This window comes from Caloenas nicobarica, chromosome 4 (genome assembly GCF_036013445.1).
Source record: "Caloenas nicobarica isolate bCalNic1 chromosome 4, bCalNic1.hap1, whole genome shotgun sequence".
NCBI lineage: Eukaryota > Metazoa > Chordata > Aves > Columbiformes > Columbidae > Caloenas > Caloenas nicobarica.
The window spans coordinates 55,088,715-55,116,533 of record NC_088248.1 but is presented as its reverse complement, the minus strand read 5'-3'; the positions used below and the strand labels follow the sequence as shown (position 1 = coordinate 55,116,533).

The 27,819-nt window shown below is 37.1% G+C and overlaps 1 protein-coding gene across 3 annotated transcripts in view; it reads left to right on the top strand.

Annotated features, from left to right (window-relative positions):
* Positions 1 to 27,819, top strand: part of KLHL5 (kelch like family member 5) — a 57,626-nt gene that overhangs the window by 25,972 nt on the left and 3,835 nt on the right. For all 3 annotated transcript variants that reach the window (XM_065634176.1, XM_065634175.1, XM_065634177.1), the window contains 7 exons: positions 6,669 to 6,805; positions 7,257 to 7,453; positions 15,534 to 15,746; positions 19,757 to 19,943; positions 21,747 to 21,971; positions 22,264 to 22,426; positions 26,262 to 26,474. In XM_065634176.1, the coding sequence (XP_065490248.1) occupies positions 6,669 to 6,805; positions 7,257 to 7,453; positions 15,534 to 15,746; positions 19,757 to 19,943; positions 21,747 to 21,971; positions 22,264 to 22,426; positions 26,262 to 26,474 (1,335 nt within the window). The remainder of the gene's footprint in view (positions 1 to 6,668; positions 6,806 to 7,256; positions 7,454 to 15,533; positions 15,747 to 19,756; positions 19,944 to 21,746; positions 21,972 to 22,263; positions 22,427 to 26,261; positions 26,475 to 27,819) is intronic.

Genomic DNA, 27,819 nt, shown 5'->3' with positions numbered 1-27,819 from the left:
CTGTCATGTGTGTAATTAACAGATCATATAGTGTGCCACTTAAAAGGTAGGAAAATACCAAAGATTGTGAAACAGAAGTATGAATAACTGAAGCACATTACAGTATTGAATGCACAGTATTAATAGTTCAAATAGGAACCTAGGTATAATTAAGCTCTGGTTTCATAAGATTAGGTCTACAACAGAAATAGCAGCCTAAAGCATTCCTGTGTTCCATTGACTCATTCCTACCCCCACAGTGAAACCACAGCTTAATACTGTAATAGTAATAAAGACATGGGGAGAGGTTGCTGGTTTGGGTTTTGTATTTTTCTTAAAAAGCTAGATCTCTGCTCTTGTTCAGATATCATCCACACTGTTGTGCTGGCATAACCGAGGGAATGGTAGCATGGGGATGGGAACCGACTTGAGGAGCAGTTAAACCATAACTTGATCTTGGTCTCAGAGACTTCATTTTATGAAACTTCATTTTTAAACAGTCAAGACTATCTCTGGTTTTTCCAAGTTGACGTAAGCAAATCTTAACTGCAGTTACTGCAGAAATGGGTGGTCCTGTTCTCCACCCAACCCCTGGCTTGAATTCTTTCGTAAACACTTAGAGCCATGTAGCTGTAGATGATGATAAATCCTTCTTGAAGAGACAACAGGGTGACCAAGATGGTTTGTCTTTTCCTGTGGCTACAGAGTTGCTTAAGATCTATCTTCAGTTTGTTCACATTAGTTGCAAAACTTCATTGTCCCTGTGTAAAGAGTGAATCAGATGAGAACAGGACATGCACACACCACTAGTAGATTTGTACCCGCTGCAGTAATTCAGAAGTCAGAGAGTTTTGGAGTGCTGTAAACAGGAAAAACAGTGCTTATAATAAGGAAAAATTTTATTCCCATATGTGGCCAAGGTACCACCTTTACAGTGCATAGTTCCAGAGAATGATTTATGTAATAGCTAGAAAGTGTAGAAAGGGTGCAGAGGACAGCTGCAAATATCTTGTAAGGACTGCAACGAGATAAACAGAAAGACAATATTCTGTACGCTAAAAAGTTCTTTAATGTGGTTTGTACCTGTTTCTCATTTAGAGAACTGGCTTTGCTCCTCCAGTGTCTGCTGTTGTATCTATTTCTGTAAAGCATCAGGCATATGCTACCACCTGTTATTTGCTCTGGTCTTCTCTTCTTAAGAGGAGAAACATCTTGTTGTGGTTGGTATATTGTGTTTTAAATGTGCATGAAAGTTAAGGCCAAAGAAAAACACCTTGTGCTTGTAGCAAGAGGTGGGAGACTTAAAATTGTCCTTGCTTCACTTTATAATATTGGAGCAACTTAGAAAGAAGCTTTGCCTTTTGCACAATAAGTTCTTTTTCTTACTGTTGTGTTTCACAGAGAAGCGTAGCAATAACTAGAGTCTTCATCTCGGCATGTCCAATGTACCTCACTGAAAGTTAAATTTTTCCATAGTGGGAAAGATGAAGATGGAAATCTTAAATTTGGTTCCAAATTTTATAGAAATTCGGTAAGAAGACTGGCTTTATGTACTTGCAGTAGCCTATGTTATAAGAAAAAAATTCTGTAGGATTTTTTTACTGCCTGCATCCACGTTCTGACTACTTTAGTATTGACTGCAGGCTGGAGCAGTCAGTGTATTTCAGAACACTAGTGATTATTTTATCTTAAGACTTAGTAAGCAACAAAAGATGTATTAAATAGGTATTAGCTTAATGGCTTGGCATTCTAAGATGTGTAAGAAAACAGAAAGTTCACTTACACTGGACAGCTTTTTTTTTTCTTATGAAATATAAAAGGGGTTTTCTTAATATGCGGCCACATAGAATTGGTGAGAAAGAACATTTTTCATTATTATTATTCATCACGCTCATTAAATTTTTCATATCAGTTGCTTTTTCTGTGTCCACTGCAATTTCGGATGTCTTATGTCATTTGTTACGTCCCTGTTAGATTCACCTGACTGCTATATCCACAATAAAAGGTTTTTTTGTTTTGTAATAACCAGCTGGTCAGCACATTCACTTGAGGAAAGGGAGGTCTGTGTAAATGCCTGGCCAGAGGGGATTTAAAGCCTACTCTGCATCCTTTAACCAGCAATCTGGAAAACTATGCAGAGCCATTTTCTTTCTTCCTGTTGACAGTGAAAGATGGAAATACAAAAGACATGGGACTGAAGGAAAGAAGGGAAATGGAAGCTTCTGCACTCTAGGGGTTAGAAAGCTTGTTTGGAAGAGCGCAAATCCTGGTTTGCAGACATATGTTTATCTCAGGGCTTATTTATCTTTGTACTTCTTTTTCATACTGCCTAATAATACTTCCATTCTTTCACAAGCTGTATTGCCTTAGTTTGTAAATTCTTCACTGCAGCCTCTTTTTGTTTTAGCTAAATGGTTTAACACAAAGTGTCTTTCTAAAAAGTCAAATATATAAAAAAGCAGTTCTATGATAGCTCTGTGTTAAAAAGGTGGTATTGCTACTAACGGTGTGGTTGTTTTGAAAAAATTTACTAACAGGTTTATTGTAATCATCATTTCAATGTCAGAAGCAGCAGACAAATTTTGAAAGGTTTGATTTCCCTGGAAGAGAGCTATAATTGGAAATTGCTTAAACATACTGCATGTATGTTTAGGTATTGCTTGCTTTTAAACAAATTTAATTAAAATAAATATAGATATATTAGTAGTGTGGGACACTACCACTATCATATATTTTTTTTTTATTACTGTCATGCTTTGTTATCAAGAATAGAAACTAGCTGAAGCCACCAGTGTATGGGGTGCATCATACTAGGGTGCATGAACTAGTCAGTATCACCTTACAACTTGGGTGAATGCAATTAGTGTGGTGTTGAGTTCCCCAGCACTGTTTTCAGCTGTGACACAGCCACAAACAAGGAGTTGCCTAGGAGATGTCCCTTTTATCTTTAAGATGTGAAGGAGCTCCACTTCAATCTGTCAGGTGAATCAGGTTGGGGCATACTAAATCTGTAAATTGCCAGGTTTGACAGGTGTCATTGTTTTACGTAATAATTGCTTTGAAGACCTAGAAAACTGTCTCGATGATGCAGCTTGTGGCAGTTCTAACAAGAAGTACGATTTAATTCAGGCGTGCCACCCTACTTACACATATTTTACCGTCTCTCAGTAGAAAACTCTTCAAAATTAGTTAAGCTGTCATGGTGGATCTTTCTATTTTTGGACCAGTACAAACAACAGAAATTAAACCTCAATAGCATTGGTACCTCTGGTAAGGGCAAGGAGACTTACTGAAACACCCAGATTTTGTCAGTATTTAGCCCATAGCTGTTGAGTGTTTTTCCATAGAGATTATTCAGATGTTTTATGATCTCCCAGATGAAAAATTCTGATATTCATGTGTTCGCTTCTCTCTACATTTTTCCTGTGCACTGAAAATGAAAAACCAACCTAGTGCATGTAATTCAGTAGCCAAATTCTTGTAATCTTATCTATGCAGAATTGAGTATTTGGCAGGAGCTGGTAATTAGGTAAGAAGGAGAATAAAGGTAAAATATGTTTGACATCCACAGTCAAACAATACAATGCCAAAGCTTTTTCTTGATTATCTTTTTTTTAAATACTGTTTAGAGGCCTCTCTAATGTCAATATATACTGATTTCATAGGCATTTTAGTTGAGCCAATTATGAAAGAAATATTACTCTTAGGGAAAAAAAAAAAAGACTACCAACTCAGAATACAAACCCCAGAGGTGTCTACAGTTTCGAAACTGAGGAAAGGCAGTATTTTGTAGCATCCCTAGTTACCAGTGAACTCTTGATATGTATATGTTAATTTAAATGATTAATAAATAACACAGATTCTCTTTATGTTAAATACTTGCAGAGCCATGATGGCTGTATTTAACAAGGAGATAGTAATTTTAAGTGTAGGTTTTATCATCATTGCACAGATTTTTCTTTTGAAAAATCACACATCACTTAGCTCTTCTAGAGCTTTTTTAGCAAAAAAGGTCAAATATGGGTGGGGAAAGTCTTCTGTGGATTTTTCAGTTATATGAATGTATTAGCTACTTCACATTGTATAACCAGTATGTAGGAATGCAGTTTAATTTCAGACAATCCAAAAAAAGGCTGACAGAAAAATCAGTTACTAGCTATGAGATTAACAGATCAATGAACAAGTGCATGTCAAATGGCATTAGTAAAGTAGTAATTGATTGTTACTGAGTAGTGGTAAAAACGTAGGAGAAAAAAGGCCACTTGGCTGGAAGTCTGCCTTTGTTTTGTTTTATGCCGGCTCAATGTCACCTTGATGCATGGCCACTACCTTTTAATTCCTTTCTTTCTTTGAAATAACTTTTTTTTCTAAATTAGTTGAATTAAGAGAAAAGTATGGATACTGTTCTAAGATTTTTTTTTTTCATTGTGAACGTAACTTCTTGGCTAAAATTACTACAAAATTGCTATCCGTATAATTTATGCTGTGGCATTTTACTTGTATTAATCTACTCCTGGGCTACACATCCTGTTTTGGCACATGCAAGTCACCCTCTGGAAAGCACTTAACACTGTGAAGCTTGCATACCTTCTCATGAACCCAAATGCAAGTTTCGAAAAATAGTAAATGGATTGCATTTTAAATTTCTAGTAATTTCTTTTGGAGGACTTTGAGACTGAAAATTACAGGGAGAAATTTGCTGATATCAAACAGCTGGTAAGAAGGTGTTTGTCTGGAGCCTTAGGTTGTTATTTGGCACTTCAACAGTTGTTGCTAAGATATGTACAGTCCAGCCATTTTCTAATTAATAGTGCAACTAACTAAGCAATTTGCCCTATTGTGGGAAGGAAAAAAAAAAAAAGAAAAAAGAAAAAAGGAGGAAACTCAAACTATTATTGCCAGAGGTGAATATTTTGGTTTGAATTCTGGCCTGCAGAGATATTTGGGTTGCTCAAATCTGTATCTGTCCATCTACATGCTTTCCCTTCCAATGAGAACCCCTATTACATACAAATCTGATCTCGTCATCTCATGCTAGCATCAAAAGCAGTTGCAGAAACTCTCCCTTGATCATCACATGAATGTACTCTCTAATTTCACTAAACTTCTACAAATCTCTAGGAGGCAGTATTTTTATTCAACTGCAGATGTCATTAAGGTTAAAATGCCCAGAAGTGATGCCTGGACACTACCTTGATAGAATGTTCTAATTTTTCTCAACAAGCCACAGAATAAATCTCATATTTCAAGAAGAATATGTCCTTTAAAAGAACAGAACTTTATTTCTCATTACAAAACTTCAATCATACAAGAAATTAAAATAATATTGTTTTCCCCGTACGCTCTTAAAACAACTCCGTTGTCTCAGCAACTAGGAAAAAAGTGTTACCCTGTTGTAAGGCCTGACCAAATGGTCATTGGTCAGAAAATCAGCAAGGAAAAAGTAGTTGAAATTCGTCAACAGTTTATTACTTTGCAGTGAATTAACTAAGAGACAGTTCTTTGTAGTTCATGACTTTGTGTATGTACCTGCAAATCCTCCCCATTAATACATGTTTAGACTTACTCCTAAGCACTGGTGCTCACCTTTTAAATTAATTTTACTGTTTTGTGGTTCCTGACCTCTGTCATCTTAACAAGTCACTATAACGATTCAGCACAGAATAAGCTGACATTTTGTGAAGTGTTAGATTCATTGAATGTATGCAGATGGACTGTGTAGTGTATTTGCAGTAGGCTTGATTCTTGGACTTGCTGTTTGTATAGCTCAGCACATGTGCGAGTGTTTTTATATATGAATTCCCTGTGAGCAAGGCAGCAGTGAACTGCAGCAGTGCAAAAATTGATCCAAACCACAAGGCTGTTCCTGGAGGTCTCTTAGCAAAGAGACCAGCAGACCTCATGAATAGTTATGGTAGGTTTCATACAACAGAACTATGGGTTGAATATTCTTGCTCCACATGGTTTCCTTTCTCTTTTGCTCTAGTGCTGTGAACACATACTGAGACATCAACATTTTTGCACATTTTGTGGAGTGGCATTGTTAAATATACTCAGTGTTTTGCTCTCAATAATCCAATGAAATGTCTGTTGTGCAGTAACATGTTAACTTACTCAGTATCTTGAAATACTCAAAATTGTTAACAAAGGGCTAAATACACACCCATAAAAGAGGTAACTCTCTCTGTACCATCTCCATGTTTACTGTGGCTAGTTCTGTGATCACTATTAGTAAATGAATGCATATGTGTGCACCAAGAGTAAAACCATTTTAAAGCACTTTGAAAAGGACTAGTAAGTCATTCTTTCACGTGTAAAAAAGTAATGGACATAATATAAATAGAAATCAATTCGATTTTTTAAAAATTTCCATAATGTGTATTTATATTCCATTTCCAATTCATGTGGGTTTTGTGGGTTGTTTATGTGTTGGCTGTTGAAAGTCACCGAGCTTTGAAAGAGTAATTCATTTACTTCAGCAGCAAATGTAGATTCAGTAACAGTACTTCATTATTCATAGTGGGGAACTAGAGCATGGAGCAGTTTGTCAATTTTTAGATGTTCTTCTCAGTGCAGTGTTTCTTCAAAGGGCAAAGTAATGAATCATAAATTAACAAACACGAGGTTGACTAAGTTTTTTTTTCTTTTCCACTCTTTCTCTCTCCTTTTCTCCCATATGATGTACTCAGATTGGTTCTCTCCTCTGTTTCGGACTACTTTGCGGCAATGTTCACCAATGACGTAAGGGAAGCAAGACAGGAAGAAATTAAGATGGAAGGCGTGGAGCCAAATGCATTGTGGGCTCTGGTTCAATATGCATATACAGGTAATTAGAATGAAAATGGGAGTTTCGTGTAATGAAACTGTGAGCATTATATATTCCATTTCTAGATTTCAAATGCTCTTTAGAAAGTATCATTCACGTTATTTAATTCCTTATAAATAAATAAAAATAAATAATAATTGTTGTTACCTGAGGCAACCTGGTAGGGTATCATTTCTCTGATAATACTATATTCTGTTAGTTAACAAATTATATGAATATTTTAGATGTATCATGACTGGCAAAAAAAAAAAGGAACTTTACTAGGATTCACTTTTGTTACATCATTATAGGTACTAATTTTGGAAAGCTGGTTAGCTGTTGCTGAGGGTGATGTTGGCTAAGCCTCATATTCTGTCATATAATCTGTAAATAATGCTACCGCCTCTGAGTTTTAGGGAATTTACCAGATCATAAGAGCAAAATTATGTGATCTACTTTTTAATGTTACTAGGTCGCCTTGAATTAAAAGAAGATAACATTGAGTGCCTGTTGTCTACAGCTTGCCTTCTGCAGCTCTCTCAGGTTGTAGAAGCATGCTGTAAATTCCTAATGAAGCAGCTTCACCCGTCCAATTGCCTCGGAATCCGATCTTTTGCCGATGCACAGGGTTGCACTGACTTGCACAAAGTGGCTCACAATTACACTATGGTACGTTGTTATTTTAAGTCTCATCTGCTTTATTTAGTAAAGAAAATACAGAATGTTTGCCTGAATAAAATACTAATGTTTTTCCCCCAGAAAGCCTTGGTCATTTTCCAAGCAAGAATGCACATATGTTCCCATGATGAGAAATGACAAAATAACTATAAAGTTGCTGGTTTGGAGTCTGAAGGAAATGGGCAGCATTAGTGGTTCCATGTAACAGTAATGGGATTGTGCAATATGCATTGAATAAAATCATTCAAAAGCTTGTTCTTATTTCTGTCAGTCAAAACCAACAAACGTTAACAGTCAGCAAACTGCCATCATCTAGTCCAAAATAACACGTTACTAATTGAAACTGTAGAATTCTTACTTTGTAAGGAGCTGGAGCAATCAGGTTCTAAGTTAGACTTGGGGTATGAATGTCGGCATTCATCGATATAGATTCGGCATTATCCTTAGTTTCTTAGTACTGGGATATCACGGTGGCATCAAACTATTTGATCTGAAGCTAGGCAACATGTGGCTAAATACAAATTAACCAATTACCTTTTCAGAGTTGATTTTAGAAAGACTGACCTGCCAACTTAGTTAAACTTTTTCTTAATAGAAAATAGTCATCTTAATAGTCATCCTTTTATTTTAATGTAAAACATTCTCTTCCTTCTCAGAAGCCTATTTTAGTAATGTTATCAGCAGAATAAGGAAGAAATATTTCTCAGGCAAGTCAGTTAGTCTGTTCTTTGCAATTCTGTGAGGCATTTTTCTCTCTTCTTGATGAAATTTCGCCTACGTAAGCTCTTGGGACCTGAATGAGGGCATCTAGATACTGCGTAAGAGATGTGGGAATGAAGATAGTACTTAATTTGCTTCTGTGGCGTTGCATTGCTGTTACACTATTGGCTTAGTTCCAAGAGGTGTAATTTCTGTCTTGTAATTACTGTTGGAAAATCCATGGCTTTTCCTCTTGCCAACATAGTTTTTGCTGGTTTAAAACCTTCTCTGTTTTTTTTAGTTATTTCTTCCTGGCTTAAAACAGTTTAGTATGTATAACAGTTTAAAATAGCTCTTTTTTTTTTTTTGTAATATGATACAATGTTCTTCCTCAGTGAGTGGATCTCTGATGTATTTAAAATCATGTACACAGTGAAATTTAGCAAGCCAGGTAAATAAATAGTGTGCAGATTGGAACTTACATGTTTCTATTCTTTATCTTCATTTTGGTCAAACAAAAATAAAGAGACTGTAATTAGGTAGACAGATGAAACAGTAAAGACAAATGTGGCTTATGCATTTTTGGAAAATTAGAATTAATGTTGAGCGAGACAGCGATGCAAAAAGTATGTAAAAAGAGAAGCTTCCTCCTCTGACCTATTTGTTCTTTTTCTTTAGAATAAGGGTGTATGCTGGTGTGTGGTATTGTCATGTCCCTCATAAGTGACCTGCCAAGATGAGAATGGTAGTAAATGTTAGACTAATGCATCTTTAAAGATGAATGTTAGGGATTATAGTCTCAGTATTTTGACTGGCAATTCATGATTTGTGGCAGAAAAGGGCTGTGATCTTTCTAAAAGTTGTTCTTTTACAGCACGTCTCTTTCTTTTGTTCAGACCACAGGAAAACAGTTGTATGTCTTTTGGCTGTTGTTTTACTTCAGTGGCAAAAATGTTGCTTTTAAGGCTTTAACGTGGATGAAATTTAAATTAGGTGGATTTTTAAAAGCCATTTTCAAAACTAATTAGTTGTGCTAGATGGATTCTTCCCAAGGCCTCTGTTAATGTTGTGTAGTTCCGACAGAGACATGAAATTGAATTTTAGTAATAATGAGTAATAGAGAAGCAGCTTCTTTAGTTTGAAATGAATGTTGCTATGGAAACTGCATGGAAATGTATAGCCCAATTGAATCTTCAATTAAAATAAATCCCCAAGTAATTTCATTTGTTTAAAAGCTGTTTGAGAAAAGAACATGTTCAACAGTAGTAAGTGCTAGCCACTTGATGCTCTTTCCATTAACAAGTATTAGAGCATAAGGGTTAAGTGTACCTGTAGTACCTGGAAATTCTGTTTGTTAAAACAATTATTTTTATGCTGAGTATAATATATACTTCTGGCTTTTCCACGTAATTTTTAACTAGAAAGTAATGAATAATATAATATACTTAGATTTAAATGTATATATTTTCTATGAGTTTTCCTTTGACAGAAAAAAATCAGTGTGCCATGTAACTGTTTTTCTGTCATTAAAAAAAACTTTGCAGTTTTAAAGGTTTTTATGACACATGCTATAATTTGATAAGCATCTTACTTGCTTCATTAAAATAGTTCTTTACATGAAGACTAGAAATTCAGATGAAATGAGCATTTGGTTAAACTGAAGGACCAATCAGTGAGTTATCCCAATAGGCTGACCTCTGTTAATAGACCTGCTTTGTCTGAATAATGTTCGTTAGTGTCATTGGAAAGCATTAGCGTGATTTTATGGCATCACTTTAATTGCACAATATAGTGTGATTTAAAAAAATAAATTAATAAGAATTTGAATGCTGCACTTCTTCATAATAGAGATGTAAATGTATGTTATGCTAAAAGGACTTAAATGTTGCATTACTTTATTGCTTACTGTGTTGACAGTTGATAAGTTGTTTTTTTGGAGGAGAATAATTTTTAAGGTTGTCAAAACAGGACAGTTTTTTGACACTGCAAACTAAAACTTGAAAAATCTTCAGGGTGCATTAAGTGAAACATGAAATAAACTGAAGTGATCAGTTGTGGATATAATGCTGTATAAAGAACAACTCTCATTTTTATGCATCAGGGATTTAAAATGCAGTTGACACAATCATGAGATGTATCTGGGTAAAGGTATCTTTTGTCCAAAGGTTAGCCTGTTTTGCTGTAGTTTATATTTAGTATTTGGGTCATAAAACTATAAATTTAGGCATTTTATTAGGCTGGCCGGTAGTATATCTGTTCAATTCGTAAAGTCTTTTTGCACAAAGTGCCTTCTGTAGATTTTTCTTGCTGTCTTCACAAAGTCAAAAGAAACACCCCTATTTTCATCTTGTTTCTTTGAAACAGTTGATAGTGTACCGTGGATTAAAACCGACAGATCCTCTTTCACAAAGAAGGTATACCAAAGGCAAGTCGAGGGAAAGCTAACCTGTGTTATTTCCAGAACATTAAATATCTGTGTTGAGTAGGGATGTGTTCTTAGGTATCAGTAGCTTCTTCAGTAGCCAGGTTTTAACTTTCTTAACTACCAAAAAAAAGCTGACATTCTAAACGTTACACATGATAGTGCCTGAGTCAGCCCCTGGGTTGTAATCTTTGTTGCTCAGCTTTCCATGCTTAAAGCAGAGTGAAAGGTCGTGTTGTTTTTCATCAGAAGTCTTCAAAAGTATGTGAGCAGTGATCAAATGTTACAAAACTCAGATAAAGTTAATCATGGAGTTTCCATGATTCCTGAGCATAGCCAATGGCTGCGTATAAGAAGAAAAACTTGGAGATGATGGAGTAACAGACGGAGGCCAAGCACGGAAGCTAAAATTTTGCAGAATAGATGTGGGACCCTTCAACTTGCTTTTTCTTGTAAGTCAGGAGTTGGGTAACAAAAAAATCATTGCAATATGGAGTTTATGGTTTGGGAGGAGGAAGCCAAGTGGTATAGTTTCTCTTTTTTCTTGCAACAGCCAGGACAGCTTGTTCTTTTGGTAGGTGGCAGCATGAAAAGGAGAGAAATTTCAGTATTTTTTTTTGTCCACGAAGGGCCAGACCCAAAGATTGTGTTAGTGCCTAAAACAAGGATTTTTTTTATTCTTGCACCTGAAATTCAGTCCAAGATACCCTGCTCAGTAATCATCTGACTTAGAAATATCTTGGGTTTTCACAGGTGAAAAGATTGGAATGAGTATTTCCATCTTTCAAGTTCCCTAAATTCTGCCTAGCACAATAGATCTGTCCTGCCTTGGCAAGTAACTCAGTAGGTTTCTGCACGCTGCCCAGCTTGTTTTGGAATCCAGAAACTATGCAGAGGAGTCAAGCTACAGTAGTTGTACCCTAAACAAGCCCTGGGCACACCAAAAGCATTAGGTTGGTTTATCACTTAACACAGCAGACGAAGTCGACTAAAAAAGTAAAGTAGCTGCTATCTGACATCTATCTGACTATTAATAGTTTACCAGGAGGTCAGATAGCTTAGTTCTTAGTGAATTCACCTCAGCTGACCAGCTCACTGAAGCAGCCAGTAGACAAAATTACATTCCCATTCCCTGTTTGTTCCCATTCAGATCCTGCGAGTCAAGCACCTCTTGCTTTTTGGCTGCCGGGTTCAGAGTTTAAGCAGAGCCCTGTGGTTAGAGCTGCCTCTTGGGCCCCCTCAGCCTGCAGGTCTTTGCTGCTCTGCCAGGGTCTAATCCCGCTGATAGAGCATGGAGGGAGCCTAACCATCTCACCGCATCCTGCTGCGGGGATCAAGGACCCCTTAGAAATAATTATCATGACCTTATGTGCTCCTTGTATTTTTGTGCTCTGTACCAAGGCAGACCTGAGGTTACAAATGTTGGTATTATTCACTCCGCGTTTGCTGAAGGGTGAATGTAAGGTTATGATGTGAATGGGCAAAACACAGGGACTGGGTGTCCCTGCTTCAGCTGGTGCATAAACCTCAGGCTACTCATTTGATAAAGTTTCCAAGCTCTTTAAGGAGCTAATTTTGGGGGTGGGAAACTATTTATTTTATTTTTTTCAGAATCAGAAAGCAAGGGATTGAAACTGCAGACCATTTGTTCTCTGAAATACCCTGTTCTTCCACAGAGAGTTCCTATAAGAAGAAGGAAAGAAAAGGCTAATGAGGAGGTTAAGAATGCTAGGAGATACACTGGCTCCTTTTTGTCTTCAGAATCTCTGTAGAGGAAGAGGAATTGTCAGATTCAGATCATAAAAAAACCCAGACGTAGGCCAAAGAGTGGCTGTATTCCCAGTGGAATGCTTTGATACTATGCTCAAAAGGACTCTCTGCTTTAAAAATAGAGCGGAAGCAAAAGGAAGTTGAACTTGTTCCCATGAGAAAGCAATTGTCTGCAAGCAAAGAGAAGGAAAATCAGGCTTTTTACGCACAGCAGCTGTTAATGTGATTAAATCCAGTTGGAAAAAGCTTTCCAAAGAAGATCACTGGCTGACTTACGCAAGATCAGCTTCTCATTGCCTTCAGAGACAAAGGAAACTTTCCATGCCAAGTGCTTTCCCCTTCTTCTTCCTGTGATCTGGATAGACAATATGGAAAGTTTGAGATAGTAAGTGTCGGCTTTTTGCTTTGTCAGTGCTCACCGCCTGTTTATTCAGCAAAACTAAAAGCACAGCTCCAGCTTGCAAACTCCCTAGGACAGAGAATCGACCCACAAACAGCAATGGAAAAAAAAAAATGAACTCAGTGGAATGTGAATTTCTGTGAACTGCATGTTTAAACTCTGGAAATCATTTTTACTGTTTTTCAGCTTCAATTTTAAGCATTCAATATCAGAGTAAAATAAAAGTGCATGCGTAGTGCTACTAAATACTGGTACAGTCCCTTCACTGTTTTTAATTCCTGTATTTGCTCATTTTCTTAAATTTTGTAACACAGAGTTAAAAGAATTAAAGAAAAAATGACGTTTTTATCTCCTTTCTAATCTATTCTGGTTTTCACTTGGAAGCACTGCTTTCGTGTAGCAAACTGGATCTCTCTAGTAGGAAAGCTTTTCAGATATTACATGTAAAATTTTCCTTTCCAAATTCTATGCAAGAATAGTTACTATGTGCACAGATAACACGTTCAATTCTTTTCCTAATCTGAAAGTGACACCACTCAATCTGGAGTCGATCTTTCTCCTTAAACATCTTGTAGCCGTCTTATGTCTGTGTGGCTTTCATGTAAGGTGGACTGGTTTTTACTCTTTAGTAGTTTTTTTCCTCTTTGTTCAGCATTCTTTAATCAGTTAATATTTTTGGAGTACTGAGGTATAGCTTTGAAATTATTAGACTAAGCAATAAAAAGGAAGAAGTGTTACCTTTTTTGCTTTGTTGTCATTATGTCCTTTGCATATGTAATGCCAAACTATACTGTATGTTTTTGTTGCCATTTTATATGCTAAATTCGTACCTGTTTCACAGTGCAGGTCCTGCTTCTGCTCCCAAGTTTCTCCTTGGTTTTTTGACCTAAACATTTTATGTTTTTCCCAACATGCATGTGCTTCTAATACAGAGTATTTTCATTAGTGTGCAATTATTTATTTTTAAATCATTGAAGAAGATGCTAAGTAAGGCTAATTTTGATATTGGGCCCAGTTAGACTTCCCTGTCTGTGAATCTAAAGCACTTTATCCTCCAAGTTGGATGCACTGTGCAGAAAATTGAATCAGGAAGGGCTGCAGACACCCAGGAGGTTGTCACACCTCTTGACTGTCTTAGTTAAGATGTAGGTAGTGCAATATTATTTAGTTTATAATATTTATGATATGATGAGCACTCACAGGCAAACAGATGAAGACAGATACTTAGGTTTGCCAAACTAATTCTGGACACCTGCATTTTGTGGTTTTTACCTTACGGCACTTTGGAGAGACCTACTCCCACAGAACTGCCCGTCCACCAAAAATCCCACCCATTCAGGACCAGGATCTCAACTTGGGTGTTGAGATCTCCCCGTAGCTTGTTCTTAACTTCTTGACCCAAAGAAGCATCTGAGAGCTTCTTATACACTCGGGTCAATGAAGGGCTGAGGATCCAGCTACACAAATCTTATTGTAGGAGGGATGCTAAAGGAAAGGATAATTAGATTAATAATTTCCGTCATTGCATATGTCTTTAGTGGAGCTTTTATTATGTTACTGTAAGTAGAAAACTATACCAGGTGTAAGGAATGTTCTTAGAAAAGATTATCCATTCATAAAATAATCCACTGTCCCACTTTCCTCTTTTTATAAAAAGTTACGCGTATAAAAAGTACTGAAATAAAATAATAAAAAAATACAATAATCATGAATTAATTCACTAAATTGATTGTAATACTGTTCTATTGTCATGAAATTACTGTCAGTGTGGAGTATGAGCTTAGCTGGATTTTGAGCTACCAAAATAATAAGAACATGTTGTGATTCATAGACTGCTTCTACTTTTTTTCGCTGCCTTGTAAAGGTGTATGGGGAAAGCGGATGGACAGCATCTCACCTTTTTCTTTTATATTCAGGTTTCTCACTCATAGTTCATAGTGCTGATTGGGTCTCTACATACTTTTCTGCTATTTCTGCCTAAGTTCATGAGAATCCTTACAGAATATTCTGCAAGCCCTGGGATTATGAAGTAATAAGATACAATGTCAGAAGTGTTACATATTGTGACTTTCCTATTTTGAAGTAAGGATTTGTTGCTGGAAATGACAGAATGAGAGTTAGAAAATGGAATCCTATCGAAGTAAACATTGTTGATAAAGCAAGGCGTGTACAATAGTGTGGATTCTTTGTATGTTTTACGCCCAAGTCAATCAGATCAGCTGTATAAAATCTACAAAATAGTAAAATAAACTTAAAATAATCTCTTTAAAATGAACAGTAAAATTGTTAGTGTTGTTTATTTGCTCTGAAAATGATATAGTTTAATCTAGCACTAATGAAAACAGTTACAGATGTGCCCCATAGTTGTAGCATGTTGTGCTCTTTGCTTGACAAAGCAACTTATATTGTATTCTATGTTGTCAACAGGAACAAACTGCACCTTTTTGTTTTTTACCTAGAGAAAGTATTTCTTCAATTTGCAGCGTCAAGATAGTAACCGCCACAACCCATGGCTTGTTTCTGTCCATACACTTCCCACTCAGTTGTTTCAGCACGTTTGTCTGTGGGACTGAATGATACAGTTGGGGAAATTATCAGGGGTCAAAATAACTCGGTACATTTTTATTTTACTTTTTTTTTTCTCCCAGGTAAGTTCTCCAGTGGTATTTACTGGCATAACTGAGAGATGGCATGAAGGGGAAGATATAGTAGGAGTTCCATAAAATGTCTTCAAAGTATGATGTCACCTCTATTGAAAATATTTTTCTTTTCTTTTTCAGGAAAACTTTATGGAAGTAATTAGAAACCAGGAATTTCTATTATTGCCAGCCACTGAAATTGCAAAGCTTTTAGCAAGCGATGACATGAATATTCCTAATGAAGAAACTATACTGAATGCACTACTTACTTGGGTTCGACATGATTTGGAGCAGAGAAGGAAAGATCTCAGTAAACTCCTGGCTTACATTAGACTGCCTCTGCTCGCTCCACAAGTAAATTGCTTAGTTCCTCTCTAGTGTATACCATGGTTACAGTGGGCATAATGTCTACAGCGTCAATATATTGACAGTGACAAATCATAAGAGCTTCAGGGTTCTTAATGATCTGGATTCTTAGGGCTGCATATAAGGACTCTAGCATGTTATGTAGGCTTGATAGTTTGTGTCTGTTTACAGACTGCAGCATATTCTGATGCTGAGATCAGCCAGGATACAAGGAGGGGTGGGCTGTTAGGAAAATGTCACTTCTGTTGCTTAGAAAAATGCTTATCTGGGATATATGTGGCACTAGAAGGTGTGTCCTTTTAAAAATTCTTCTTTACGGAACTTGCACAGTTTATTTGGATCACTACATTTCCTTCATATAATTATAGCTATCCTTGAGATTTAGGAAATACAATTCGAATAAATTCTTTGGAGTGACTTTTCTTCTGTTCATTGTTGATAAACCATCTTTGGGTACTTTTTGTTCTTCCCAAACAATACTTTTTCTCCTTCTTGGACATTTACACACAATGTTGAAGAAAACTTGAGCTCAGTTTGTTTAAATAGTTGTGCATTAGTTTTTCTAGTCCTGTGGGAGTGACTACTCTTCTTAGCATCATGTTCATTATAGCATTGTATTAGTTATCTGATAACATGCATGTAAACTAGGTTTGACTTCTTTATTTTTTTTTTTCCCTCTCTTGTGCTAGCCTTCCTCGCTGGACATTCGTTAGGAATATTTAACAGTTACTACACAGTCAAATGATTTTGCTTCACAATTTTCAGTTTGTTTAGTGAGAATTATCTCTATTAAATGAAGAAAACAGGATTGTTATGGAACCTGAATAATAAGTAGAATTCATTAACACAGGAAAAACCTATTTCAGTTCATTCATGATACATCACATACACAACATTCTGTGTATTACCTCTAATCTGGTATCCTCTTGCTGGATAGTATGATTCACTAGCAAGCATTTTAGTATTCATATTTTCATACTGATTATTATATATGCAATGTCAGGATTTTCTCAGTTGTGGCCTTGACATGGTAATTCACTTTTTCTAGAAACATAATACAGGGTAAGCCAGTTGACCTGGAGGAAATAATGTCTTTGTTGAGCATTTAATTAATTAATAACTAAGTACCCGCTGCTGTATTGCTTTACTTAATTGACTGTAATTGAAACATATTTAAAAACTGAAAGTACAGAATTCATCCCAGAAATATCTACTGAAATCAAATTATGTCCACTCAGTGACCGATTAGGGAAATAGCAGAATGAAACACAAAAGCAATATCATGTTTCACTTAGTATTTTTCTTTAATTTTTCATGTCTTCGCCAAATATATACTTGTATTTCTAATACAGTATTTTTGTTGCCTTTTTACTTGTTATTTTCCTTAACAAATTAAAGTTTAAAAGCTGTGATTTTAATATGATGACAATTAGTGCATTGAGTAAATTGTTTTGAAGTGCCCGAAACAGTCTTAACATTTTCAGAGTCATGTTTTGCTTCATGATCACATGATGCTAGGCAACCTGACAGCAAACACAACATAATGAAAACGTTTCCAATTTTACGGTTGAAGGGTTAAAGTTATTTGAAAGAAATTAAATCAGAAAATTGAACAACTTGCTGAAATCAATAATGTTGCAAGCAGAATTGCAAAGAATATTAGATTAATACACTCAAAAAAACCCTTTGGGAAATACTGTGAAACTGGAGCACTGGAAGAAAAAAAATCATAATGGTCAGTTTTACTGGTTGTGTTTTTATGCATTCCTCTGTACATAGCATTTTTGTCACGTCTTTGACTAATGCAAGCAGTATCCTAAATATTTTTAAGTCTCTTCGCTCTTACAAAGGCTAAAGATGAATATTTGTTGGCTTCTTAGGCTGTAAGGTGGCAAGTATTCCATCTGTGATAAATTAATGAAAAAGATGGTGAAGCAATTTCTGAGTTACAAGATGGGTTCAGCTTCCTTTTAGACAGAAATCCGTAGTATTTAAGTATCTGCATTACCTTTCTCTTCATCAGGTTTCTGATGAATATAATTTCATGCTAACACATCATTTGTAACTGCTCAGTCATAAATGCTTTTAGTAAAAGGAGTGGTATAAATAAGAAAACTTGGAAAAAGTTGGCTTTCATGTAAGTAAGCCCATTTCAAGTTTTTTGAGTGAAGACTATCTGCAGAAAACAGTAATACAGTAGGCTAAGTTTCAAGAACATGCAGGTTTTGGGGGTACCAAAACAATCTTAGATTGCATTTCTTTTTAACTGAGATGAAGTTGCTTTCAGAGACTGAGAGTCCATGCTATGAGGGAACTATAGGTTGAGGGCTTGAGAAACTGGAGAAAATGTAGATTGCATCTTGTTGCAAAACTCTTACATATACACACATGGTGTTGCTTTAAGTATCAAAAGCTGCTTGTCTATCAGAAAAATATGTTGTAGGTCTCAATTGGTCATGTTGTGTACAAGCCTTAGTTTTCATGCATGCAACTGTGACACTGTCTGATTTAGGACAGTAGTAATTCATTTAATTTTGATTTTTTTTTTAACTGTGTGTAACTTTATAGCATTGCATGCTGGCAGTTAAAAGCTGGCTTTTAGTTTACTATTTTGTAATCACAAAGTGTCTCTCTACAAGTGATAAAAGTGGTGCTTTGGGTCAGGAGAAGAAACAATGGGAATACTGAAAGTAAAGAATGAAAATTAAGTCCCTCTGCTAATTTACATGAAAACATTTTAATTTGCTATTTTAACTAGAATCAGAACATACTGCAAACATCAGGCTCAGTTTTGTGAAAAGTAGCTGGTGAAGGGCTCTGAAAGATTTATTATTATTGTTGTTATTATTTCTCTGTGTTTTCTATCATAGTTGCTGTTGATTTGCCTGATACAGAGTTGTTCAGGCTTAGCTGTCTGTACTTACGTGTATCTCTTCTGGAACCACAGATGTATATTTGCCACTTTGCAGTATTAAGGCAGCCTTGAGCCAGGGATATGCACACCACATTATGCACAACTATTTCATAGCGAGTCCCTTCAGTACTCCTGATCACTAATTTCACAATAATTTTGTACCTGTTATTGGTTGGGCATCAACAGCTCAACAATGACATCTGTTTCTGGTTTGTGGACTTATATTTCTAATATTCACGAAGTGTTTGGCTTTTGTGATGGCAGTTCAGAGGCACTTGCCTTTTACTTGTCATTCTGACAACTGTCCACGTCCCAGGGGGGCACTTCACTTGCTTTTTTGTGTTACTCAGGCTATGTCTTGCAGCTCAGAAAAATGCCAGTTGTCTAGACTTCTAGTAATTACAGTTGGGATGCTCAGCCTACTAATATATTTTTCCTGCAGTCTGACAAACATGGAATACAAAAGACTCCAGAATCTTTAAACATAATAACTTTTATTAATAGTCCTTATTTAACTTGAATTTTATTTAAGACAGATTTAAAATTTATCACTTGTCAAATTGCTTGCAGCCTTGATCTTAAAATTTTTAACAAAGGCTTGTGTTAATTGACATACTGTGATCTGGGTCACTGTCAGAGTGAGGAGTAGAATACATATTAAAATATTCAGTCTGTGCCTGAAACAGCTTTTATACACCTCTAGATTGGATGGATTTGGGAGTAAGAGCATGAGATTAAACTGATTTACACAGGTAGAGCCTGGTTCAGTTTCCTTGAACATACCTGTAGTGGCACTGGAACACCAGGAGATTTTGGTTTCTTCCTCGGGACCATTAAGTTTAAATCATCCATTAAGATCAGATGGCCTTCCTTAGTTTTGTACATAACGGCTTGGCTTAAAATGTGAATGCTTTGTTTGTTACAAGCTTATCTTTAGTCTTTTTTGTATGACCATTTTGAAAATATATAGATTTTAAATCAGGCAGTGGAAGTCTTTGGATAAAATGTTTTCTTGTAATCTTGTTTTTATTCTTGATGTGGTTTATAGCAATACGGTTTGTTTCATTTTCTTCGTTTTTCACAGTTTCTGGCAGATATGGAAAATAATGCACTCTTTAGGGATGACATTGAATGTCAAAAACTCATCATGGAAGCAATGAAGTACCATCTGTTGCCAGAGAGACGACCTATGTTGCAAAGTCCTCGCACCAAACCTAGAAAATCTACAGTAGGCGTGTTGTTTGCAGTTGGAGGAATGGATGCCACAAAAGGTATTTGCTTATATAATGATTACTTGATTAGCTGTTCTGGTTCTTTTTAAGATAAATGTTTGATCTTTTTACAACATGTTAATTCTAAAATTCAAAGATTCTGCAGTACAGAACATGAAACATCTTAAATTACACTGTTTATTAGGTTAAAAAAAACCCTACATAGCTGTATTGGGTTTGCACAGCAAGGTTTTGGTAGCAGGGGCTATGGGGTGGCTTCTGTGAGAAGCTGCCAGAAGCTTCCCCCATATCCGACAGAGCCAGTGCCAGCCGGCTCCAAGGTGGACCCACTGATGGCCAAGGGTGGGCCCATCAGTGATGGTATAACATAAATTTAAGAAGTGCAACACCAGCAGTAGTCAGAAGAGAGTAGTAAGACTATATGAGAGACACACCTCTGCAGACACCAAAGTGGGTGAAGAACGAGGGCAGGAGGAGCTCCAGGCACCAGAGCACAGGTTCCCCTGCAGCCCGAGGTGCAGACCAGGGTGAGGCCAGCAGCCCATGGAGGTCCACAGCGGAGCTGAGATCCACCTGCAGCCCAGGGAGGACCCCACACTGGAGCAGGTGGATGGTCCTGGCAGGAGCTGTGGCACTGTGGAGAGAGGAGCCCACATTGGAGCAGGCTCCTGCCAGGACTTGTGACCCTGTGGGAGAGACCACACTGGAGTAGGGGAAGCGTGTGGGGAGTCCTTTCCCCTGAGGAGGAAGGAGCAGCAGAGGAAACGTGTGATGAACGGAGCACAGCCCCCAGTCCCTGCGCTGCTGGTGAGGAGGAGGTAGAGAAAATAGTGAAGTTGAGCCTGGGAAGAAAGGAGGGGTGGAGAGAAGGTGTTTTAGGACTTGCTTTTATTTCTCATTATCTTACTCTGGTAATAAATTAAACTAATTTCCCCAAATTGAGTCTGTTTAGCCCATGACAGTGACTGGTGAGTGATCTGTTCCTGTCCTTATCTCAACCCACGAGCCTTTTGTTTTATTTTCCCTCCCCTGTTCAGCTGAGGAGGGAAGTAATAAAGCTGCTTTGGTGGGTACCTGGTGTCCAGCCAGGGTCAACCCACCACTGTAGCTTTGATAATACTGTAAACATTCTGGAAGCTAAGAGTTATGATCAATTTGAAATTATCAAGGGAATATCTGATTTCTGAGTAGTGAAATGCTGAACTGAATGACAACTAATCTTTATTTACTTGAGTGGGAAGTAATTTGGAAAAGGAAGAAAATGACAGAAAGGGCACAAAGGTGATCTGCATGTGCATTAAAACAAACCAAAAAAAAGCTTTTTGACTAATTGTTAAATGGTTCCTTCAGAGCTACTTGGATTTTCTGTTTTATAGACACTTCAATAGTTCAATGGTAGTTAGAAAGAATCTGGCAAGTTAGAAAAGTTACAACAGAGAAAGTGTTTTCTTTCACTCATTGTTTTAAAGTTAACACTTTCAGTATTTCATGTCACATAGATTTAGATTTTTGCCTAATATTACAAAACAGCTGATTTCAATATATAATTGCATTTCACAGGGGTAGTTTTTTATTCCTATTATTAATATTTGTTTTTCTAAAGGCTTGATTCTGCAAAGCAGTTAGAAATCCTGCTTTTTGTCTTGAAAAGCACTGAGAAAGTCATCCTTTATAATGGTGCAGTTAATTCTTGAAGAAGTGAAAAAGGTTATTTGTATACATAGAATTAGGAACATGCTGCAGGATGTCATGCTCTCTTGTAGGATCAGCATATTGCTGAAATAAAAACTATCTTAATTCAGACCTTTTTTTTTTTTATAATTTGCATATGTTGTGATTCAGGAGCTACAAGCATTGAAAAGTATGAACTTCGTACCAACATGTGGACTCCTGTTGCAAACATGAATGGACGAAGATTACAATTTGGAGTTGCAGTCTTAGATGATAAATTGTATGTTGTCGGTGGCAGAGATGGACTGAAAACTTTGAATACTGTGGAGTGCTACAACCCTAGAACAAAAACTTGGAGTGTAATGCCACCTATGTCCACTCATCGTCATGGTCTTGGTATGTAGAGTTCTGTAAAGGCTGAACGCATATTTTTAAATTATTATCTGTTTTAGGATTGGTCAACAAACATTCAGAAGTTAAGTTTAGGGGGGTGGAAACTTTGCTTTAATGCCAACTGCTTATTGAACATCTTTTCTCCTTCAGATTATATCCAGCATTGGCTACCAAAAGGAAATTTCTTTTTAGTTGTTTTTAAATATTTTTTGGTGCACACTGGACTGTCACTAGGAGAATGTGGTCTTTTTTCCCCTTATCCAGAAGCGATTGTTTTTCATATCTGTTTTTTTAGGAGTAGCTGTATTGGAAGGTCCCATGTATGCTGTAGGAGGACATGATGGCTGGAGCTACCTGAATACAGTAGAAAGATGGGATCCACAGGCTCGTCAGTGGAACTTTGTAGCTAGTATGTCAACTCCAAGGAGCACTGTTGGTGTAGCAATATTAAATGGAAAGTACGTGAAGGCAACTTCCATTTTCTGTCTCATTATTTTAATGTAATTAGACAATCATCCTAAATGACTATTACTTCTCTTGATAGATACCTGTTTATAGCATTAAGAACCAAGTTCCTTCATTCACAGAAAAGATACTGTATTGGGTCAAGCAAGCTTCCCCACAGTGTCACAGTGCCCCTCAGTATCGCTTAGGAGACACCATCTCTGTGGGCAAATAAGAGGTTACCATGTCCTTGATACAGAAAGGAGCAAATGGGTTTTCTCTTTCTCTGGGACTCCAGTGATTCCTCTTACTGTGATAGCTTGAACAGTCAACTTCCAAAATGACTGTGAAGTCATGGAGGAATAGTCATTTTTTATACTGCATTAACTCAGAACAGTAAGCTCTGGCAGAATGAATTTAATTTGGAATGGTATCTGAAATTACTACAGCTGTTTTTCAGTCAAAATATGCCTAATTCCTAATACAAAGCATATTCAGACAAGTAGGTCATTTTATGTTGCAGTCACAGGAAATGGCTGACGGTGACCTCGAGCAGTTACCTAATCCATTCTGCTACCTCAAAACTGAATCAATTACATCTAAAACAGTCATAGCCAGAGCGATCTTGTTCTTAACCTCCAGTGGTAAAGTTTCTGCAACATCCCTAAGCAATCTGCTTAACTGTTAATACATCTGTGAAGTTCTCCTCATGTCAAGTTTTAAATACCTTTTGCTGATGTATATTATTATTGTTTGTACTATCCGAAGTGAACATGGAAAATGCATCTTTCCTATTTGCAACAGCTCTTTGTATTTAAAGACACGTCTCCTCAGTATTCTGTCATCAGGACTGAATAATTCCAGCTCCTTCAGTCTTTATTTGTAGGCCATGGTTCCTAGACTTTGATTTTCATTGTTTTCTTTTGGACTAATTGTTCTATAGCATCCCAAAATACAAATGGTACTTGAATCAAGCTATTACAAAAATAAAGATTGGTTGGAATCACAGAATTGTAGAATAATTTGGATTGGAAGGGACCTCTGGAGTCATTGATCCAACACCAACTCAAAGCAGGGCCAACCTTAAAGCTGGATCTAGTTTCAAACTGAGGTAGCACAGGTCATATCTGAAATTTTTAATATCTCTAAGGATGGAGATTCAATAGCCACTCTGGGCAACCTGTTCCGATGTTTACCACTATTGTACTGAACATTTTTTTTCTAATATCTAGTTGAAATTTCCTATATTTCAACTTGTCTGTTGTTCTTCCCTCTTTCACTGCATACCTGTGAGAATGATCTGTCTTCTCTATAACCTCCCATTAGCTGATTGAAGACAGCAGTAAGATGCCTCCTTAGCTGTCTCAAGAATTCTTAAGAGTGCATAAAGGCAGGTCTCTCAGCCTCTCCTCGTATGGCATGTGTTCTAACTCTCTCATCATCTTAATGACCGTCAACTGGACTTGCTCCAGTATGGCAAGATTTTCTTGTACTGAGATCCCAAAGCTGGACACAGTATCCAGAATCAGTCTTGTATGTACTGAATAAATGGGATCAGCTGTCATTACTTCAAGGGCATACTGCTGCCTTGTCTGCCAGGACTTCCAAGTCTATCCTTGCTAAGCTGCCTCCTCTCCTGTCAGCTCCCAGCCTGTACCATTGCATAGGTATATGCCATCCCATGTACAGGACTTTACATTTGCCTTTGCTGAACTTCATGAGACTACAGTCAGCCTGTTTTTCTGGCCTGTCTAGGTCTCTCTGAATAGTAACCAAGCCCTCCAGCATATCAGCAACTGCTCATATTTTGATACTATCAGTAAACTTGGTAAAGCTAATTTCCGTTACATCTTTCAGGTAATTAATGAAGACATTGAGCAGTATCAGCCACAGTATCAGCCTGGGAGTAACAGCACTAGTTACCACCTGCAGCTGGATTTCATTCTGCTGATCACATGCCTTTGAGCCCAGTAGACCTTCCAGTTTTCCACCACCCTTGTAGTGGGCTCATCTAAATGATACTTTGCCAGGGTGGCTGCAGGAATACCATAGCAGACAAAGCTAACCTGATTTGCTGAGTAGTATTGCGGTTGTGGCAGAATATTTACACTCTCTGACCACAAATTTTCTCTTCCTGCTGTGTACCACCTGACACATCTCCCTTGAGCTGTTTGAGTATTGTAAGGTAGCAGAAAGCTTTTCAGAGTTTGGGTTGTGTTTTTTGGGTGGGTTTTTTTTTTGGTAGGTCAGTCTCCTGCTAAATTAGCACAGCTGAAGTGCACCTGCAGAGGGTCCTGTGAGATCTGGAACAAGTCCAGGAATGAGTGGAAATACTCCCTGGGTGCAGGAAGGAGGGCAGAACTTGAACAACCAGCAAGCAGAGTGCCTCTGGCTGCCTTGGCACTGCAGTCTCAGATGCCTAAGTTAGGTCTGAAGTTTCCTGTATATTCAGTAGAGAGTCTGGGGTGTGGTGAAAAGCACCAGAATTAGTGTCTCGTGTGTCTCTATTATTACAGAACATTGCCTAGACTCTTAATCTAGGCAGCAAAACTAGATGCCTGTAGCTGAAAAGCTTAAAAGTACATGCAAATTTATTGCATTTCAGCTGAGAGCATTAACTTCTGCACTTTCTAGTAGTATCTGTCTGTAACTTGATATATTTCAGATGATTTGCTCAAAACCTTAATATAGAGAAATTAATGTTTTTCTCCATGTCCTAAATGTGAAACCACTGCATAAGTGATCAAAACTCTGCCATACTTTGGGGGGAGGTGGAGTGTGTTATTAAACGTGGCCACTTCCACGGAAATGTATTTTCTTAGAAGGGTATTAAAATCATTACTGAGAACTACTAGGTTAACCATATTTACAAGATGTTTGAATTTGTTTGTTGGTCAGTATATTTGAAAAACCAAACAGTGTTTCCCAAACCGAGAGCATCTTGAATAGTGCTTCATAGTAACTGTTACAAATTGCTCACACTATCATTATATAGAGTATCTAACATTTATTTGATTATATAACCACACTATAATGTGCCTTAGGCTATGAAAGTATTTAATTAATGATATTTCAGGTGATCTCCCAAACTGGATTTTACTTCTGATGCGTTGCTTCCTTTTTAGAATGGCTTCTGAGTTCCTGCCTTTAATAGGAACAGACTGGGCATTTCAACAACATAACAGTGCTGGGCATTTCTGGTTGTAAGCATAGGTTGCTCATAAACTCTGTGCGTAAACTCTTTATTAGGTTTGATTTGATTAGTTTTAAAGATTCATCAGTGATGCAATGCTCCTAAACCCAATCTTTTCCTTCTATCCTTATTTTCCAAAAAGTTGAAATCCTTTGTTGGTACCAAATGCTAGAAACCTTTTTGTTAGAACTGAGCAAACTAGGCCACCTAGCGGGTGTGAGAGTCTTAACATAGCCCTGTCAGTCCTGAACTGAAGCCCAGGTCCAGAAAAATACTTGAATGCCCAAGATGAGGCAGGGCAGAGTTGTTGCATGCACAGATCAACTACTGAATTTGTCCTTCTGACCCTGCTAGAGATGGGCCTTTGTCTGACACATCACATCAGTGATTTTGAAAACACTAGCTATGTGCATAGGTTGGAACATAAATGCTGTGTTACAGATTTCTGTAAATTATTGTTATTATGCGTTGATCATGACAATAGGAAAAGATTGGAGCTAAATCTCTTCTGAGTTTTTGCCACAAAACATTCTACTGAAAGTCAAAAGTCTCCTTCTAAACTTCGCTTCTTAACAAACTTGAAGTCCTTCATACATCACTGGAAACTTTGTCTTGTTCAAACAATATTTATTTACTTTTTTTTTCTTATGTTGTAGGCTTTATGCAGTTGGTGGTCGAGATGGAAGTTCTTGTCTTAAGTCAGTAGAATGTTTTGATCCTCATACAAACAAATGGACCCTCTGTGCTCAGATGTCAAAAAGAAGAGGTGGTGTAGGTGTAACCACCTGGAATGGGTTCTTGTATGCAATAGGTGGTCACGATGCTCCAGCATCAAACTTAACATCCAGGCTGTCAGACTGCGTAGAAAGGTAATATCCCGATGAAGGCATATCCTGCTAGTAATTCTAATCGTGCTGGTCTATGGAGTGATTTATGGAAAGAGCTCCAAGTAGAAACCCAATAAAATAGCAGTGTTATTTTTAGCCTGAGCAGAGGAAACTTATGTGTAAAAACATACTCTGTAGTCATAGTGCGATTCAAAATGTTGCCAAGACAGAGTATTTAAAGCAAATTCTCCCTTATGCACTTCATCTAGATTTTTTTTTCCTAACAATGTCATTGAATGAATTATGATTGATAACTGGGAACAACTTGGAATGGAATGCTTTTAAAAATGGAGCAGAACTTCTTTCACATCAGAAGTCTCTATCATTTCATACTATAACTTTTAAAGGAGTTAACAGTCAGGGTTGGTGGATCCTTAAACATCCTATTCTTTCTTGTATCCCCTGATGACAATGGGAAACTGGCACGTATTTCAGTCATTCCAAAGTTGGTATGTCTTCACATAAAGTTATTAATGACTATTACAAATTGCAAAAGCACTTGTGATCCATAAATGAACTAAAAATGGCAGTAAATACTTCATAATGCACTGCAATAAGTCTTCACTAGTATTTCTGAAATATGCTTTAATTCTCTCCTCCCTGCCTCCCCCCTGCCAAGTTGTAAAACTTCTGTTATCTCCCAGCACTTACAGTGATTCTTCATCACCCATATCTTCTCCTTTTACTAAATGTATTTATGCTGAGAGATCTGATGTGTCCTCTACCAAAAACAAAACCAAACAAAGAAAACAACAGAAAGCACAAAACAGAGCCATAGTTTTCAAACTGGTTTGGTGTCCTAGTAAACTCCAAAATACGTAGTGTGGCCCATACCACTTAACATATGGAAGCTGCACTAAAAAGACCCCAAAAAGGTTTGTAGATAGGAAGTTACAGCTTAGAAAATACCATATTTTTAGAGGAATATAGATAATTAGAAGCCCAAGAGAAAGCAGTACGTCCATTTATTTTTCTGTATCAATATTCACTGGAAGTTTTTTTTGAAAATTATAATCTTTCACAGCAAGTAACTCTTTTCAGTATCACACTCAACTTTAACAGCCTGTGCTGTGACATGTAGTAGTTACCACTTAGAGCGAGACTTGTTCCACTATAGTGTAGCAGCAGAGCTGTTTCTGGAGTGGTATGTTTAGACATAAAATAAGAAATGTAGTCAGAGCAGCGGTACGTATATGTGTGTATTACTATATGGAAAACAGCACAAAGTAGATATGTAGCTAGTACTGACTGTGTTAGCAGATGACTAAAGAAACATTTTCAAAGAGAGTATTTGGGGGAAAAAAGTCCCTGGAAATTAGGACAGCAC